At 54.2% G+C, this 17,340-nt stretch overlaps 2 protein-coding genes across 2 annotated transcripts; one reads left to right on the top strand and one right to left on the bottom strand.

Annotated features, from left to right (window-relative positions):
- Positions 1 to 4,060: 4,060 nt before the first annotated feature.
- On the top strand, positions 4,061 to 7,398 carry HYPK (huntingtin interacting protein K). Its single transcript, XM_065412390.1, has 4 exons — positions 4,061 to 4,246; positions 4,580 to 4,635; positions 6,001 to 6,052; positions 7,116 to 7,398. Exons 1-4 carry the CDS (start codon positions 4,061 to 4,063, stop codon positions 7,209 to 7,211), a joined length of 390 nt encoding a protein of 129 aa, XP_065268462.1. The 3' UTR covers positions 7,212 to 7,398.
- A 1,251-nt stretch (positions 7,399 to 8,649) lies between these two features.
- On the bottom strand, positions 8,650 to 16,960 carry MFAP1 (microfibril associated protein 1). Its single transcript, XM_065412830.1, has 9 exons — positions 16,739 to 16,960; positions 16,065 to 16,284; positions 14,702 to 14,831; positions 12,849 to 13,036; positions 12,104 to 12,212; positions 11,851 to 12,011; positions 11,363 to 11,522; positions 9,672 to 9,761; positions 8,650 to 9,481 (listed from the first exon to the last, which is right to left on the bottom strand). The coding sequence occupies exons 1-9, from the start codon at positions 16,815 to 16,817 to the stop codon at positions 9,299 to 9,301; spliced, it is 1,320 nt and encodes a 439-aa protein (XP_065268902.1). The 5' UTR covers positions 16,818 to 16,960; the 3' UTR covers positions 8,650 to 9,298.
- Positions 16,961 to 17,340: the final 380 nt, after the last annotated feature.

Genomic DNA, 17,340 nt, shown 5'->3' with positions numbered 1-17,340 from the left:
GAAGCAAGAATTGGGAAGGGAAATGGAGCTTTTTTGAGTTTGGCAAATATTTTGTAAAAAGAAGGAGAACCCAAGAACCAAGATAAAATTACACACAGTCACTGTGAGCCCCGCACGGTCACTGTGAGCCCCGCAGAGACCCACACCGTCCTTGTGAGACCCGCACTGGTACATGCATCTGAAACTTGGCGAATGCTAGAAGGCCCCTCAGGAACCGTATCCCGTTCCACCCGAGAAGCTTGCAGAGAATACTCAGCACCTGCGGTGAGATAAAGCAACTAATGCTGCTGCGTTGCAAAGTACTGGGCTGCAGACTGGAGAAAGGAGGCTGAAGTGGTTTAGGCATGTTGTACCATATTCCTAGACAAGCCCTTGATGGATCCCACTTGGTGGAAGATGGGCCAGACGAGAACAGCTGAGACATAAACCATTGAGAAAGATGCTGCTATCACGGAAGCAGACGGCAATGGAGCAAGACACGCAGCATTAGAGAGGTGGAAACGCTTGTGTCCCAATGCTCGAGAGCATCTGGTGTAACCTGAAGTGTATGGGGGGGGGCGCGTCCCCCCATCATGGGCAGCCTCGTCCGGGCTAGTGTCCAGCAGGCAGCACGACCTTCCCCACCTGGTTCCTGAGAGAGCATCCCCACAGCAAACACTGTTCCCACGTGCCTGACCCACGTGACTGTCCCTCGCTTGCCGCCCCAGAGCGGCCTGCACTTTCACCTCAGACTGCCCAGCCACGCCTCCGAGCACAGCCATGCCATCTTGGGAGCAGAGCAGGGTTGGAATGGGACAAACCCAGGTGTTGCAGAGAGCACACAGGTGATCTGCCCTGGGAGCCAGCACTGAGCCGTGCCCCAGCATGGGGTGGGAGGGTGCTGAGTTTTGAATAAGCCAGGATGTTTTGCCCCTGCCCGGTGGTACCTATCACATGGCATCCAGGCCAGCACCCCATTTGGGTGAGTCCTAACTGGTTAGGCAGTGTTGCTGCATGGCTGTTAAAACAGTTGCCACATCACACCCCAGAAGTGGCTGCAGTTCATTGAGGGCAGTGATCCCTGGGGTGGTTCAGAGACAAGCCCTGTAAATACCAGCAGGGTGTTCCTTGTGGCTCCTGGAAGGGGGCCACACTCCGGCTTACCTGGGCCTTACAGCAGCTGGCCACCATCCCCTCTGCAGGCCTGAAGCCACCAGCTCCCCAGTGGAGATGCCAGATGTGCTGCTCCAGCCTCCTGGTCATCAGTCCTGGGGTGTCGGGGCCTGACTAGCCTGCGAACAGCACATCCCTGTAGAACAGGTGGAGACTGGCAAATGCCCCCAGCAACTCCCTGCTTCTGGAAAACTATCCACAGTGGAAGCCAATTAGGCAGCAACCTGTTATTGGCTGAGGCTTGGTAGACCCGCCCCCAACCATGATCTCTGGATGACTCTTGTCTTTCCATCAAGAGTGATTAAGTTGGGAACCAAATCAGTCTCTTTAACCCTCTTACCCAGCAGAAATAGAGAGATTAGCAATCCCTGGAAAGGAGTCTGCTCCCGCCAGCACAGACAGCCCCAGCTGCTGGGCACACGCCAGGCAGGGAGCGCAGGAGGCACTTTGTCACCTACAGAAAGTACAAAGAGAGCAAAGGAACACGTGAGATGCCCAATGCAGGCAGCAAGAGCAGAGCCGCTTTTGGCCTCCCCCTGCGCTGTGCCTGGCTGAGCCTTGTGGAACAGGGACTCCGACACTGCCCATCTGAGAGCTGCCGATGAAGGTCCCACATCAGCACTGGAGAAACAGTCACTAAGTCAGCTCCTTGGGTCAAGGACCAACAGCCCTGAGTCCAGGGTCAGCAGCCGCCATTTCAACCAGTTACAACAATCGTCTTAGCATTGCCAGCTCTCCCCTCCCTGTGCCCCTCCAGCCTGGGGAACGGACAGCACCAGGCACACGAAGCCACAGTGATCAGTGCAAAGTAAAGTACCTGGAGGGAAAACTTACACCTGACCGGGTTCTAAATTACCGGTATCAATGCAAGAAAGGGACCTGGGGTCTGAGCACCGCCTCAACTCCGCCCCTTCCCCAAATCCCCAGCCCTGCCTCCTCCCCCCAGGCTCTCAAGCCTAGGAGGGAGGGAGGGGGAGAAGCGGCGCCCGTGCCGCGGCCGCTCGGGATCTCCCCCTCCCTCCCAGGCTTGAGAGCCTGGGAGGGAGGGCGAGTAGCGGCGTGCGAATCAGCTGTTTCGCGCGCCGTGGTGGGCGAGCGGCAGCAGCAGCGGAGGTGAGCTAGGGCAGCCGGGGCACATTTTTAGGGGCGGCATTCTGGCGCCGGCCATGCCGCCCCTAAAAATGTGCCGCCCCAAGCACCAGCTTGTTTTGCTGGTGCCTAGAGCCGGCCCTGTCTGCACCCACTGGCAGCCAAGCGCCCCGCCCCAGCTCACCTCACCTTCACCTCCACCCCTGAGTACGCCGCATTCCCGCTTCTCCTCCCTGCGCTTGCGGCCGTGAAACAGCTGTTTCACGGCCTAACAAGCTGTGGGAGGGAGCGGGGAGGAGTGGGAATTCGGCACGCTCAGGGGAGGAGGTGGGGAAGAGGCGGGGCTGGGGCAAGGATTTGGGGAAGGGGTCCAATGGGGTAGGGAGGGGCTGGAGTTGGGCCCAGGGCTTTGGGGAAGGGGTTGGAATGGGGGTGGGGCAGGGGTGGAGTAGGGGCGGGGCGGCGCCAGAAGTTGACGCCATTGGTGTCATGTGCGAGAGATCACGTCCCACCAGCTTGAGTCTGAAGAGGGAAGTAAAGATAGCGGACATGAATAATTTTCATCTCTTTGCTGTTTGAACGCTTATAAGGGCTGGAGCTAAGAAACAAAAAGCCGAGATTCCCAGCCCTAAAAGACATTCAGTGCTGACAGATTGCTGCATCTCTGTTACCTCTAGAAACTATAGACCGAACTCATTTGGGTAAATATGTTGCCTGCTTTAACCTGTAAATAAACCTTTATTTCTTTTTCATAGTTAATAAATCCTTAATTAGTTTGTTATAGGATAGGCTACCAGCGTTGCCTTTGGTTTGAGATCTAAGGTACAAATTGACCCGGGATAAATGACTGGTCTCTTCGGAGTGGGAACCACCTGAATATTTTGTGGTTTTTGGTGTCAATGACCATTTATAACAGGCGGGCTCCCCTGGGTGGCAAGACAGGCCGGCGTGCCCACGGGGACTGTCTCGGACTCCGGTAAGACGGTTACAGTGATGCAGGAGTTCACACACCACCAGGTCTGCCCTGAGGTTGGCATTGCGCCCCCCCCCCCCCCGACAGCTCGAACTGACACGCCCGAGAGCTGCGGGCCCCCCCATCCATGGGGCTCAGAGCTCCAGTGTCCCCCTGCCCCGCGGCGGCCGAGAGCTGCGCGGTCCCCCCCCATCCATGGGGCTCAGAGCTCCACTGTCCCCCTGCCCCGCGGCGGCCGAGAGCTGCGGGACCCCCCCCCCCATCCATGGGGCTCAGAGCTCCAGTGTCCCCCTGCCCCGCGGCGGCGGGGAGCTGCGGGCCCCCCCATCCATGGGGCTCGGAGCTCCAGTGTCCCCCTGCCCCGCGGCGGCGGGGAGCTGCGGGCCCCCCATTGCCCACAGCTCGCTGCCCCCAGGGCTGAGCTCCCGCTCCCGGGGGTCTTTGGCCGCCGCCGCCCCGGCACAAGCCACGGGCCCGGCACGGGCGGGGAGGGGGCGGGACAGGCCGGCTGGTGCCGCGTGTGCCCGGGGAGGGGCGGCGGGGGGTCTCATGACCTGTGACCCCCCCCCCCATAGCTACGGGGGCCGGGGCGGACCCGCTCCCGCAATTCCCGAGTCCCGCAGCCCGGCGCGGGGCTGAGCAGGAGCGGGGGGGGGCAGGGGGCTCCCAGGGTCTGTGCCCAGCTCGGGACCCCCTTGGCACCGCCTCGGGACCGCGGCGCTATTCCCCGCCAGCCCGAGGGGGGCGCCCGGCCGCTCTGTCCCGCCCAGCGCGTCTCGCTGGTTCCGCCGCCGCCACGGGCCCAAGTCTCGTGACCGGAAGCGGAAGTCCGGGGCCGGCGGCGCGATGGCGGCGGAGGGGGACGTGGAGCTGGAGCTGGAGACGGAGCCGAACGGGGCCGGGGGCGGCGCGGACGGGGCCGGGGGGCGGCCGGCGGAGAAGCCCCGGAAACACGACAGCGGCGCCGCGGACCTGGAGCGGGTCACGGACTATGCGGAGGAGAAGGAGATTCAGAGCTCGAACCTGGAGACGGTGCGGGCGGGGGCGGGGCGAGCGGGTGAGGGGGGCGGGGGCCCAGGTGGTGGGCTCGCTCAGAATAGATTCAGAAGTTGAACCCGGCGCTGGCGGAGGTTGGGGCCATGGGCCCCCGGGCAGTCTGGGGCTCTTCCCCCCCAACCAGCAGTGGCCTGAGAGTCCAGCACTAGAGGCCGCAGCGTGTGGCTCCTGGGACTCTGGGGGGGTGTTGGGAAGATGATCAGCTTGGTCTGATAGTGTATGGTGACGTGACTGTGCTGCCTTCCTGGGCTGTGGGGAGACCCCTCCCTCTGTATGCTGGAGGTAACCTTCCCTGCTTCTTCTGCCTAGGCCATGTCGGTGATTGGAGACCGAAGATCCAGAGAGCAGAAAGCAAAACAAGAGAGGTAAGTGCTCCCTGCACCTCTTGTCCCTTTCTAGCATAGAGCTTTGAGATGCAATCTCCATGCTCTAGTCTGGGGCCAGTGCAGCCACAGATTAAACATCAGCCTTATTTGTTGTTGTAGGTTAGAATAGCTTCTTTGGAGTTGAAGCTCAGACAGTTCTGGCCCATGCCAAGCCAGGGCTTTCAGTTCCTGAGCTATTTAGTCCAGTAATAGGTGACATGGCTTTGCACATGCAGAATCTTCTTCTGGAGGCCTAGGGCAGCATTTTTCGAAGTGCGGGTCGTGACCCGGTACTGGGTCGTGGCATGTAAGGCACTGGGTCGCTCTGGTTAGCACCGCTGATTGGGGCATTAAAAGTCCAGTCAGTGGTGCTGCCCAGCTACCTGTTCTGACACCGCACTGCACCCCGGAAGCAGCCAACAGCAGGTCCGGCTTCCAGGCAGGGGGGCCCTGGGGCTCCGCGTGCTGCCCCCGCCTCGAGCACCGGCTCCGCACGGCCAATGGGAGCTGGGGAGTGGGTGGTGCCTGCGGGCAAGAGCCGCGTGGAGCCGCTTGTGCACCTCCACCTAGGAGCTGGACCTGCTGCTCGCCGCTTCAGGCGCAGTGCAGTCTGCGATGCCAGGACAGGCGGGAAGCCTGTCTCTGCACCCTGGCTGCGCCACTGACCGGGAGCCGTCGGAGGTAAGTCCGTGCCCCAGCTCAGAGCCCTGACCCCATCCTGCATCCCAAACCCCTCATCCCTGGCCCCAACCCAGCTGAGAGCCCCCTCCCACACCCTGAAGCCCTCATTCCTGGCCCCACCCCATAGCCCTCACCCCTGCACCCCAACCCTCTGGCCCAGCCCTGAGCCCCTCCCACACCCCAAATCCCTCATCCCCAGCTCCGCTGGGTCGTGGGCATCAACAATTTTCTTCAACTGGATCCCCAGAAAAAAAGTTTGAAAACCACTGGCCTAGGGGACCAGGGTAGTTTTTCTGGTTAAACTTCCTGCCTGTCCAAGTCCAGTCTCAGGACTGGTGGCTTTATGCTTTGGCAAGGAGTTGCTGCAAGCTTTCTGATTGTACAGGTCTGTCGCATCTTACGTGCATTTAACATGCGCAATTTCAACTTTACGCGCTCAGCAAAAACAAAAAAAGAGAAAAACAACAGTTTTAATACTATACCTGTAGTGTGGGCGATTTCGCCCGCCATTGAACTCAATGGGGTTTTGGCTATATGTGGTTTTCGCTTTACGCGCTAACCGTGGAACGGAACCCCCACATAAGATGAGACAGACCTGTACTTTACAGTTGTGACTGAGTTGGTCTGGAAAAGGGGTCTGGAGCCTGTTGTTGGTGCTTTATGTTCTGATTCCTTTTGTTACAGGGAAAAAGAACTGGCAAAAGTTACAATCAAGAAAGAAGATTTGGAACTGATTGTGAGTATGGAGGGCAGGGTGGATTTGATTTAAATCACTAGTCAGGAAGACTCGATTTAATCATGGATTTCTACATACAAGTGCATTCTTGTTGGTTGTTATAACCTTAATACATATTCTTCACAGCTCAGAGATAGATGAGACCCAAACTGGGTCTCTTTTATGGCCTGCTGCCATTATAGGTTTTCCCTTCTAGTTGAGAGAATGGTATGGTAGATCTCAAATCAATGAAGGCTATACTCAGAAAGACCTCAAGACTTCTGGAATATGCTGCTCAAACAGTTTCACTTTTGTTTCTACTGCCTGTCCCTCCCTTCTTACATTTATCTCCAGACTTCTTCTCCTTGTCCAGATCTATTCCGCCCCCAACAATCCTCTATTCATTGAACTTTTTAAAACTTTGCACTTTTAGAGAGAGATAAGGGATTGACTCTGTGTACACGAATTTGCAGAGGGACAATAGGGTTGAGGTCTGTTATTTCTCACCTCTATTTATTATTTATTTAAAAGCATTGTTGCTCTTAACAAGCATGTTATCTCTGGAGATACAAATCCACAGTTTGAGAACTGCAAAACTAAGCATCTCTGATGGTATCTTCTAGATTGAGCATAATCTATACAGAAGCCCCTGGAACTCCATAAAATGGGGTCTCTAATCCATGAACTATTGGAACTCATTTACAAAACTTTTCTTAAAGATTACATGAATATATTGTCTCATACTATAGAATTAGAATTTATAATCCCTATTCTATGCTGAGATATCTTTGAGCTATAATGGATCTTAATTAAAACTATCCTTAAAATGCTTTTTGAGGAAAAAACATATTTATCAAAAAAATCTTTTTTTTTTTTTTAATCATTGATTTTTATCCACCCTGCTTTGCTGTATTGCACTGTAGTAAGCCAGGAACAGTAGCTGGACTCTGCAGCAGCTGCGTAACTCGTACTCGGTTGAGGCCTCAGTAATGCAGGAATACCGAGCCTTAATTGAGTCCAGCCCTTTTCTTGTGTGATGTCTGCTGTTGTGCAGCATCTCTTATCTATGCTCCCTTCCCTGCAGATGAATGAGATGGAGATCTCTCGGGCAGCTGCAGAGCGCAGTCTGCGAGAGCATATGGGGAACGTGGTGGAGGCTCTGATCACCCTCACCAACTAACCACATTCCAACTGGACCACTTTGTGCTTTGAGAAGGGAACGAGGGAGGAAGACTCTTGTTGGAACTTCATGTCTTTGTGTGGTCACCCCTGCCGTGTGCACTGCCTTCCCAATAACTCTTTGACAGAGTGATACTGGTCAGATGCTACATGTATTAACTTATTGAAATAAAGACATCCGTAACCTTCTGGGGACACAGTTTATAAAGCAGCTATGAATGGGCCCTGAGAAGCCTGTTGTAGAAAGCTTTGACCACGGTGCTCTTTGTGTAGATGGCAGGCTACTCACACAACGGAGTCACAAGGGGCTGTGCTAGTAATGGATATGGTGTCAGAAGTGAGAGACATTGGATTTGGCCTGTAAAGCTCACGAGGGTGGGGAGCACAGTGCTGAGGGAGCATTTTCTGCATGAAGCGTTCACTTAAACCTTCTTCAGAGAACAATGGCTGAGCTCTCAAAAGGGAGAGATGGGGTAACGTTCCCACCCCTGCTGAATGGTTCTTTGATATTAACTTTATTCCCTTCTGCCAGTATATTGCTCCATCACCCCCAAGTCTGTTTCTCTCCCTGCTGTTCACAGGCTTGAGGTCTAGCTGCTATGGCCTTTCTAGTTCTTAATCAGAGCTCCACTGGCTTCAGTCTTCCCTCCGTTAAGCCCAGCAGTCTCACTTTATATTATCTTGCTGTTTTGTCAGCTCCTAAAATCACATGGTCTGAGGGCAAAGACCTTCTAAAGCTTCTATATTTACACAGTGCTAGCAGCCCTGCGGTGCTTTGCATGTAACATGTCTGGGGTTAACTGAAGGGCCGGTTCTGGCTGAATCAACCTGCCTGTGGTTTCAAGGCCTCATAGGGCCAGAACACGGGCTGCTTTATAGGGCCACAGCTCCCTACTGAAACCCAGGGGCAAGCCTGGTTGTTACAAAGCGTGAGGTAAGCAGTCCTGGCAGCAGGGGCTTGTCTCTCACAGGCAGTGTAGAGTTGAAGGGCTGGAGAGAACACTAGCTTCAACTTGTGCCCTGTTCGGGGCTGCGTGTTCCCCCAAGCACTGAATAGCTGCTGGAGGGGCAGGGCATCCCTTCAGTCTCCGTCTGTGGCCAAGAATGGATCGTGGGGAATGTGTGTTTATTGCCTGCACTGACAGCTTGGTGTGGGCTGGGGCACCGGCACAGAATACCCCCCAAGGGTAAGCAGAAACAGTGCTGGGATACACAGCTGTAGGAGGCAGGGCCCAAGGGAACTGCTGCTAAGTCACCTCCTCCCTCAAAGCCAGAATTCCATCCACCTCACAACACAACTGTGTCCTACACCTGCACCTCCTGTGAGCTGAGGCCTGAGTTGAGTTATGCAAACCCATAGCACAGAGAGAAGGGAGAGTGCCCTGTTTCAGCCACCAGCATGCCCCTCCCACCCCCAAAGAGTGATAGCAATGCTAGTCTTGTGAGAAAACAGCTTTTAATCAAAACTCACATCTTGTACCTTGGGGGCCTGGAAGAGCCCCAGACCCTACGGTACAGGTAGGGGAGCCTAGAGCCAAGCAGAGGGCTAGGCGAAAGAGGCTTCAAAGCCCCTCTGAGATAGGGCAGAGGAGACTGTTACAGCTGTTCCAGAGAACAAAAGGGAACTGCCTTCCCAACTGGATATGGGGTGTTGTGCAGAGGTGGGGAGATGCTTTGGAACAGACTGTAGGAGCCTGCTGCTAATTCCAAGGGAACTGGGGGTTTGCTGCCCTCTGGCAGTGGGAATCTGGGAAGCTGTCTAGTCCCGTGGGGCTGGTGGGGGCAAAAGACATTCGGCGCTGGGTCTGGCTGGCCTAGCAAGGATGGACTTTTCCTATAATTCCAATTGAGCCCGGTGGAAAGTCTGTGCAGCCCCGCCCCGGTCACCAGGCAGGGTGGTGAGAGCTCAGTGCTGGAGCACAGAATGCAACACTCAGCTCAACAAATGGAGAGTAGAAGGAATTGGCCAAAACAGGCGCACTTTATGCCCCAACGCACTCGCAAGATTTCTGGCAGGGTTAGGACCCATGGCAGACAAGTGCCTTTCCGCCCTGCTGTCGGCAGCATGACACTGTCCTGGGTACTCCCTTAGGTAGTTTTCCGCTTCTTAGCCGATGGTCTCTCAAAGACGTCCCGCACGCCGGCTGCCTTCTGCTTGAAGAACTTGGTGTTCTGTGCACTTTCCTGACCCCAGGCAGAGTCGAAGGAGGTTGTGTCCTGATCCACCAGATGTGTGTACTTGGTCCGCCCAGAGCGCCCAAAGTTTTTGACCTAGGGAGAAAAAAATTCTGTGAGTTGCAACCCCCCCTGCAAGCAGGACCTACAGCACCCTCAGAGTACAAGGCACCAGTGCTCCACTGTGGACCAGGCCTCCATGTCACCCCACAGTACAGGTACCCTCTAAGGCCCTGCTAGTTGAGAACCCACCCCACCCCCATGAGCCCATCTCCAGCACACATACCTGCATGACTTTGGGCAGGATGGTCTTGTTGAAGTGATCCTCCAGCGTGGGGGCACTGAAGTCTCTCTTGTACACTTCCTCATCTTCATCCTAGGGAGGGATGGACATGCAGCAGAGTCATTTAGAGTAAACCCCCAGGGAAACCAGGTAGGGACACTCTGCACAAACAGCATAGTTCAAAGAGTCCTGGTAACAGCACTCAAGATTCCCTGCTCATGTCAGAATCACAGACATTGGAGACAAGGCTTGTGTCCCATCTAGTCCATCTCCAGGGTCTAGAACATGATTAGTCTTAACAGTCCATATTTCACGGCTTTATTCAGACCAGTGGCAAATACACCAAGGAAAGAACCTCCCACCTCATTTGTTTCTTGTAGCTTTTAGGCACTTTCCAAACATACTACAACCCTCCTGCCCTAGGGAGCTGACACTAGGTTAGAGGGAAGGGTGACAGCATAAGGGGAGAGTCCTGGGCTACACAAGACAACAAAATGTAAGGGGGTGTGCAAGGGGCTCACCATTCAGATTCTAAGGTCCTTATTTCCCTCTGAATTTGTCTAGCTTCAACCTCCAGCCATTGGACCATGTTATATCTTTTGCTGCTAGCCTGAGGCGCCCATTGATAAACATTTGTTCCCCAGGTAGGTACCTATAGACTATGATCAAGTCACCCCTTAACTGTCTCTTTGTTAAACCAGATAGACTCAAGAAGCTCAATCTATCACTATAAGGCAGGTTTTCTAATCCTGTAATCACTCTCACGGCTCTTCTCTGACCCCTCTTCAATTTACCCACAGCTCCCTTGAGGCAGGGGCTTTGTGGATGAGCTCAGGAAGGGCAGTGTGTGCAGCCAGCAGAAGCAGGGGATTGTTTATGACAAGGGCAGATGAGGCAGAAGTGACAAAACAACAGGCCACTTGATTCTGCCTCTGACAGCTGTGACAAGCTTGCCTAGGATCCAGTAAAAGAAGGGCACCAGTGGAGGGATTTGGAGTGGACAGCATGCGTAGAACAGACAAGGCAAAGGATTCTGGCACCAATACTTCGTGAGGCAGCAGGAGGCAGCGTGGGAAGACTGTCACTGCAGCAAGGTGGGAAGTGATGAGGGCCTCAAGGAGAGCTTGAGTTATAAGGTAGAAACTAAAAAGGACAGACTCTAGAGATGTTGTGGAGGAAACAGCAACAAGATGCGTGGGACATGGAGGAGACACAAATCAGCCCAGGTTATGGGCCTGAATGCCAGAGAAGAGGGTTGGGTTGACGACGACAGGGAAAGGGGGAGTGGAGAAGGTTTGGGCCATATGAGATCAAATAGCGATGAGACATCCAGGTAGATCTGTCAGTCATTACCAGAGATGTATTAGTGGATGCATGAGAACAACCCCAAGGAGGTCAAGTGACAATTTCACTGTCAGGAAGCTTCCTGACGTTCAGCCTACATTTCCCTTTGTTTAATGTAACCTCACCTTCAGTCAAGCCCGAATCACACCACATCCTCTTAGGGATTCACACCCCTCAAACACAGCAGACTCATCTTGCTCTCCTGACACCACACCCCCTTCAGTGGCTGTGTTGCCACTATACAGCTGTAGCCCTTGTAATCTTTTCTTTAAACCAATCCTTCCCCTGAGGCATCCAGAACAGAATGCACTGTTCCAGGTGTGGGAGCCACAGAGCAGGGCTTCACTCACCATGAAGAAGGCCCCCCGGTGGTAGTACTTCTGCAGGAATTTGTATTTGCCCTTCACTGCCTTGTTGGTGATGACCTTGCCATTGGCACGGAGCTCAGCACGACGCTCCTCCTCCGTCAGGTTCCGCATGCGCTCAATCTCAGCCTTCTCCTTCTCCAGTCTGTGCAGGAGGCACAAAGCCCATTAGAGACAGCCCTACTCTCACCATGCCCTCTGCTCTGCCCAGAGGACAGAAAGCTTGTCCCACTCACATCCCTGGCCAGAGACTGCAGCTCTAGGAAGCAATTCAACCCACTAAATTCCAGGGGCACGCACCAAATGCCCTGTCCCTCCAGGAGCTAAGATGGGGTGCCCTCTGCTCTGCCTTAGGCTGCAGTGGCTAGACAGAGCAGGAAATGGGGAGGGGAAGATGCCCCCTGGTGGCCGCTGTCTTCTGGGTCAGGGACTAGAGACATTCAACCCCAAGCCCAGGCTGCGGCAGCACTTACGCCTCTCGCTCCTCGCGGTCCCGTTTGATGCGCTTCAGTTCACGCACTTTCCAGGACTCGTACTCCTCCTCATCATTCTCGTCGTCAGTATCGAGCGCTTCCAGCGCAGCCAGCGATCGCTTGTTCTCCTCCAGCTCCTTCTTAGTCTCCTCCTCCACAATCTGCAGAGGGGACCAAGCTGCGAACTGAGCCTGCTGCAGCAGACCAACCCTCTCCCCCAGATATGCTGCCCCACTGGACAGTCCCCCATTACCTTGAGTGTGTACTTCCGCCTCTCCTCCGCCAGCCGCTTTGCCTCCTGCTCCAACTCCTTCTGTTTCACTGCCTCTGCCTCTCGTTCCTGGACTGTAACTCGATCCTTCCTGGAACAGAGGGGCCATCACAGGCTTCTTTCCCCCTCTCACCGCACCTTACCCATCCCTCTCAAAGTCCCACCCCAGCACTGGCTATTTCACTCTTTCTGGAGTCAGTGTCTGCCCCCGGGATCCTCACCTGTCTGGTGCTGCTTTAGGCCCAGCTGCCTTAGCAGCATCCTGAGTGGCCTCTCACACCCCCAGATCTGTTGTGGGGAGAGAACCATTTCCTGTGGTACTCTGCACCTCACTGGCAATCACCCTATCACCACTGAGTGGCACCTACCCAAAAGTAACAGCTAGTACCATGAAGAGACTCTGAGCCCATCCAGCTTGTGTACACTGCAGGGTCAGACGCAACTGACAGAGCTAAAAACAACAGCTGCCTGAAATCTATCACTCCCAGACACTCAATTCCACAGACAAATGCTGCATCTCTGTGCCAAGCCAGCACCTGACCTGCAGATAGAACCTGAGGTGCTATTAGCATGTGCACCAATTGCTTTCTGAGCTACATGATAACGAACACGAGGACGCTTCTCTGGACACCAGCTGATCCTTCGCATTTTCCATCTAGGCTGGCACTCTGCCCTCCTTCAGGTGGGAGCAATCCCCACCCCCACAACAGCAAGGTACGCCACCTACTTGCGGATGAAGACAGGTTTGAGCCGTGGCTCCGTTTCATCCTCACTGTCTGTGTACTCCTCATACTCAGACTCGGATTCAGACTCCTCGCCAGACCTGCCTTCGTCCTCCACTTCCATCACCTCCATCTCCTCATTCTTCCTCTCCTGAGCTCGCTGGCGCATCATCCCACGACGACGCTCAATCTCCTAATCGAAGCACACACCAAACCCAAAGGGAGTCAACGGAACTGCTGACCTTCCATTCACCCCCAGGTCTCTTGCAAAGGGGCGGGGAAGGATGTTTGCCCCAGGCAGGGCCCAAGAGGGGCAGAGGCCCCAAGTCCATTCTAACTCCTTCATGCAGTGGGTGAAATGGATGGAATTTACTGGCATTAACAGCACTGATTCCTTGTTGCACAGAGGCCACACACTGATCCACCGCTCTGCATACCTCACCATGCAAACCAAAGGGGGCTTCAGCCAATGTTCCCTCCCCACAGCAGTGAGACACCTGTCCATAAGAGCTGCCATACTGGACCAGACCAGTATCCTGTCACTGACAGTGGCCCGTCCCAGAGCTCCAGGGAGAGTGTGCAGAACAGGGCAGCTTTGGAGAGATACACCCCATCTTCCCCAACAAGTTTCTAGCAGTCAGATTTTGGGTCACCCTGAGCAAGGGGTTGCAGCCCTGACCATCTTGGCTAATAGCCATTGATAGACCTGTCCTCCAGGAACTTATCTAGGTTTTTTTTTTTAACCCAGTTTTACTTTTGACCTTCACAACATCCCATGGCAACAAGTTCCACAGATTGCCTGTGCATTGTGTGAAAAAGTATTTCCTGTTGTATTAAATGTTCTGCTTATTAATTTAATAAGGCATTTGTGTTATGTGAAAGGGTAAATAATGCTTCTCTAATCACTTCCTCCACACCAGTCATGACTTTATAGATTTCTATCATCTCCCTCCTTAGTCATCTCTTTTCTAAGCTGAACAGCCCTAATCTCTTTAGTCTCCCCTTGTTCTATATCCTTGATCATCTTTGTTGCCCATCTAAGAACCTTTTCCAGTTGAACTATATCCTGAGATGGGCAACCAGAACTGTCCACAGTATGCATGGTGTGAGTGTACCACGGATTTATATAGTGGCATTATGATATTTTCTGTCTTATCATCCATCCTTTTCCTAATAGTCCCTAGCATTCTGTGTTACTGACCACAGCTGTGTACTGAGATGAAGTTTTCAGAGAACTGGCCAGGATGACTCAAAGTTCTTGAGTGGTAACAGCTAATTTAAAGCTCATCATTATACATGTGTAGTTAGAATTATTTTTTCCAGTGAGCATTACACTGTGCACTTATCAACTGTTGAATTTCTTCTGCCAGTTTGTTGCCCACTCACCCAGTTTTTTGAGGTTCCTTTGTAACTCTTTGCAGTCAACTTTGGACTTATTTATTTTGAATAATTCTGTATCATCTGAAAACTTTTTCACTTCACTGTTCATTCCTCTTTCAGATTATTAATGAATATATCGAACTGCACACAACCCAGTATTGGGGACCCCATTATTTACCTCTCTCCACTGTGAAAACTGACCATTTATTCCTACCCTTTGTTTCCTATCTTTTAATCAGTTACTGATCCATGAGAGGACCTTCCCTCTCATCCCATGTAACCCAAATGGCAAGTCGAAACCATCTGCAGACCGACTCTTCACCGCTTTCAGATTCGTCCAGGTATTAGCCAGTCCCATCTGCCCATGGATCTGGTACTGCCTTGAGCTGCAGGAAGCTGGACCCCACCCTGTGGGAACTCAGCTGAGAGAGCCTGGGGAACTGGTGCTTGCAGCATGTTTCCATGGCTCTGCACATACCTCATCGTCAATCTCTTCTTCCTCCTCCTCGCTGGTATCCTCCCGTTCCATGCGCCAGGCATCTCCCTCCACCTCCGAGTCACTTTCTCCAACTACTTCTGGCTCGACAATTTTGCGGTGCCTTGCGAGTCTATGCACAGACACCAGAGTTAATCTTTCACAGCAATTCAACTGCCATAAAGCAGTGACCATAGGCCACAGCTCATCGAAATGCTCTGGGGCTCTTCAAGCTGAAGTCCCCACACACACATCCAAGCCAGCCAGGAATTCTCAACCCATTCCAGCCCCACAATGACCCTGTCCTAACCCCACTGTTATAGCCCCAAGAATCACAGCAAAGAGGTATCTCAGCATGCCAAGCTGAACACGTGTGTTAATCTCAAATACTCAAGTAACTAAAAAATGTGGCTAGACCCACCAGTGTCCTAAATATAATCAAACTGTAGCAATCATAGCTCTTATGTATAGGCTGCTACAGTACAAACCATGGATTAGTCTCCTTGACAGTCTGAGCACCTGGGCTGCAGGCAGAGCTATAGCAGCAAAGTTTGGAAAAAGTCACATTTCTTCTCGGAAGGTTGGTTTACTTGGTGCCATTTAAGATCCAGTAGCTGGATTGCTCAGGAACAGACACTTCTGTTCATCCCACTGTAGAAAATGCAGCTTCCACTGGGATCCTGCTTCTTCTTTAGCAATTATAAAGATTGAGGCAACACTAGAACTGACCCAGCTTCTCCTCATAGATATGAATTACTGACTTGAGGTGAATTAAATAAACATTACTCACTGCACCTAACCGAGATAGACAGATAACATGGCATCCCCCTATCTCCATACAAGAATGTTCTCCTGTTTTATAGATTTTGCTTTCCTCCCCATGTTAAGACCTTAAGGAGCTAGCTGTACTATTTATGGTCACTTTCAGAACTTGTGGACTAACTGCACTAGCCTAAATAATTCTTTAGATATGTGACAATGCGTAGGGCTGCTTTTCCTTCCTATATCCCTCTAGTTAAGATGTGGGGAATATATAAAAGGGACACTCCAAAAAGTTACACACCTGAAAAATGCATTCCTACAACTGACTCTAGCAAAGTCTAGTTATCATAACAAAAAGTTGAGAGAAAACCTTAAATTTCCATATATTTCTTCATATTTTCAGTTTGTTTACACAATGTCTTGGACAGCACTCCGGCAGAGTCAGCTCCAAAGGCTAGGTCTTTCACAAAGAGAAACTGCCGAAAACATAACAAAGGTGACCGTAAAACCACAGCTGTCAGGGTATCTCAGGGGCAGGTGGGCCTGACACTACTTGCTGTGTCTCTCTTTGACTAAGGCAGGGCTGTCATGGGCAGGAGCTCACCTCTCCTCCACATCCTCATTAATGCGGTTCTGCAAGCGCCGCAGACGGGGGTCACTAGCTGAATCTTCCTCCTGCTCCTCTAGCTCCAACTCCTGCTCCTTCGCCTTCTTAATGAACTGGAACTCCTCATCCTCCTCGTCCGAGGACTCCATGGGCGCATAGTCTGGCCGCTTCCCCGACACATAGCGCTTCACCTTCACCTTCTCCATGGAGATCTCACCTGCAAGGAGAGAAGGGGATGGATTACTACAGACCTGAACTTCTCACCACCCCAGTACCCCAGGACAAACCGGGCACAGCTCCCAAGAAACCAGAGCAACCAGCCCTGGGGAAAACCCGCCCGGCCCGGCCCAGCCCAGGCCACCCCCGGGATTGGGCCCATCCCTACACGACACGCGCCCCGTCCCGAGGCCCTGTCCCCCCGCGAGACTCGCCCCCCTCCCGAGGCCCGGGCCCTGTGCCCCCGTGAGACTCGCCCCCCCTCCCGAGGCCCGGGCCCTGTCCCCCCGTGAGACTCGCCCCCCCTCCCGAGGCCCGGGCCCTGTGCCCCCGTGAGACTCGCCCCCCCTCCCGAGGCCCGGGCCCTGTGCCCCCGTGAGACTCGCCCCACCCCAGGCCCGGGCCGGCCGCGCCAGGCAGAGGGAGCGGAGTCTCCGCACCCCGCCCGCTCTCACCCTTCTCGTTGCGGACGGGCACGGCCCCCGCCGTGGACTGGATCGGCGGCTGCTTCATCAGGGCGCTGGGGACCGACATGGCGGCAGCTTCTGGCCGGAACACGGGACTCGCCGACACCGAGAACAGACTCTCCCGACCGTGAGCCCCGGAACCACCCTCTAACTGGGTCGCCGCCAAGACCCGGAACCGGAAACTAGTTTAGCTCTCACAATCGCACTGACCGGAACTGCGTCAGAACGGGTCCGGGAGGAGGGATAGAGTTTCGGGAAGCAGATGATAGGCTGTCCAGCCCGAGCCGCGGGGAATTGTGGGAAGGTGGCGTTGGATACAGTGCCTGTCGGGCTACCGCTGCTGCTGCCTCCGCTCTCCCCACCCCGGGGCGTCCCGTGGAGCTCGGCAACGCCCCCTCCCCGCCCGCCGCCGGACACGGACCGGGGCCGCCCCGCTCCTCAGCCGGGAGCCCGGTCCCTGCGGCCTGAGGGCCCGGTCCCGGTCCCGCGTGCGGCCGGTGCAGCCCCCGCCGGGGGTCGGAGCGCGGGGCTGGGGCTGGGGCAGCGGGAGCGGGGCGGGCCCGGCTCGGGGAGCGGTCAGTCCGCGCTGG

The sequence above is a fragment of the Emys orbicularis genome, chromosome 10 (genome assembly GCF_028017835.1).
Source record: "Emys orbicularis isolate rEmyOrb1 chromosome 10, rEmyOrb1.hap1, whole genome shotgun sequence".
NCBI lineage: Eukaryota > Metazoa > Chordata > Testudines > Emydidae > Emys > Emys orbicularis.
This window is presented reverse-complemented; position numbering and strand designations above follow the sequence as displayed.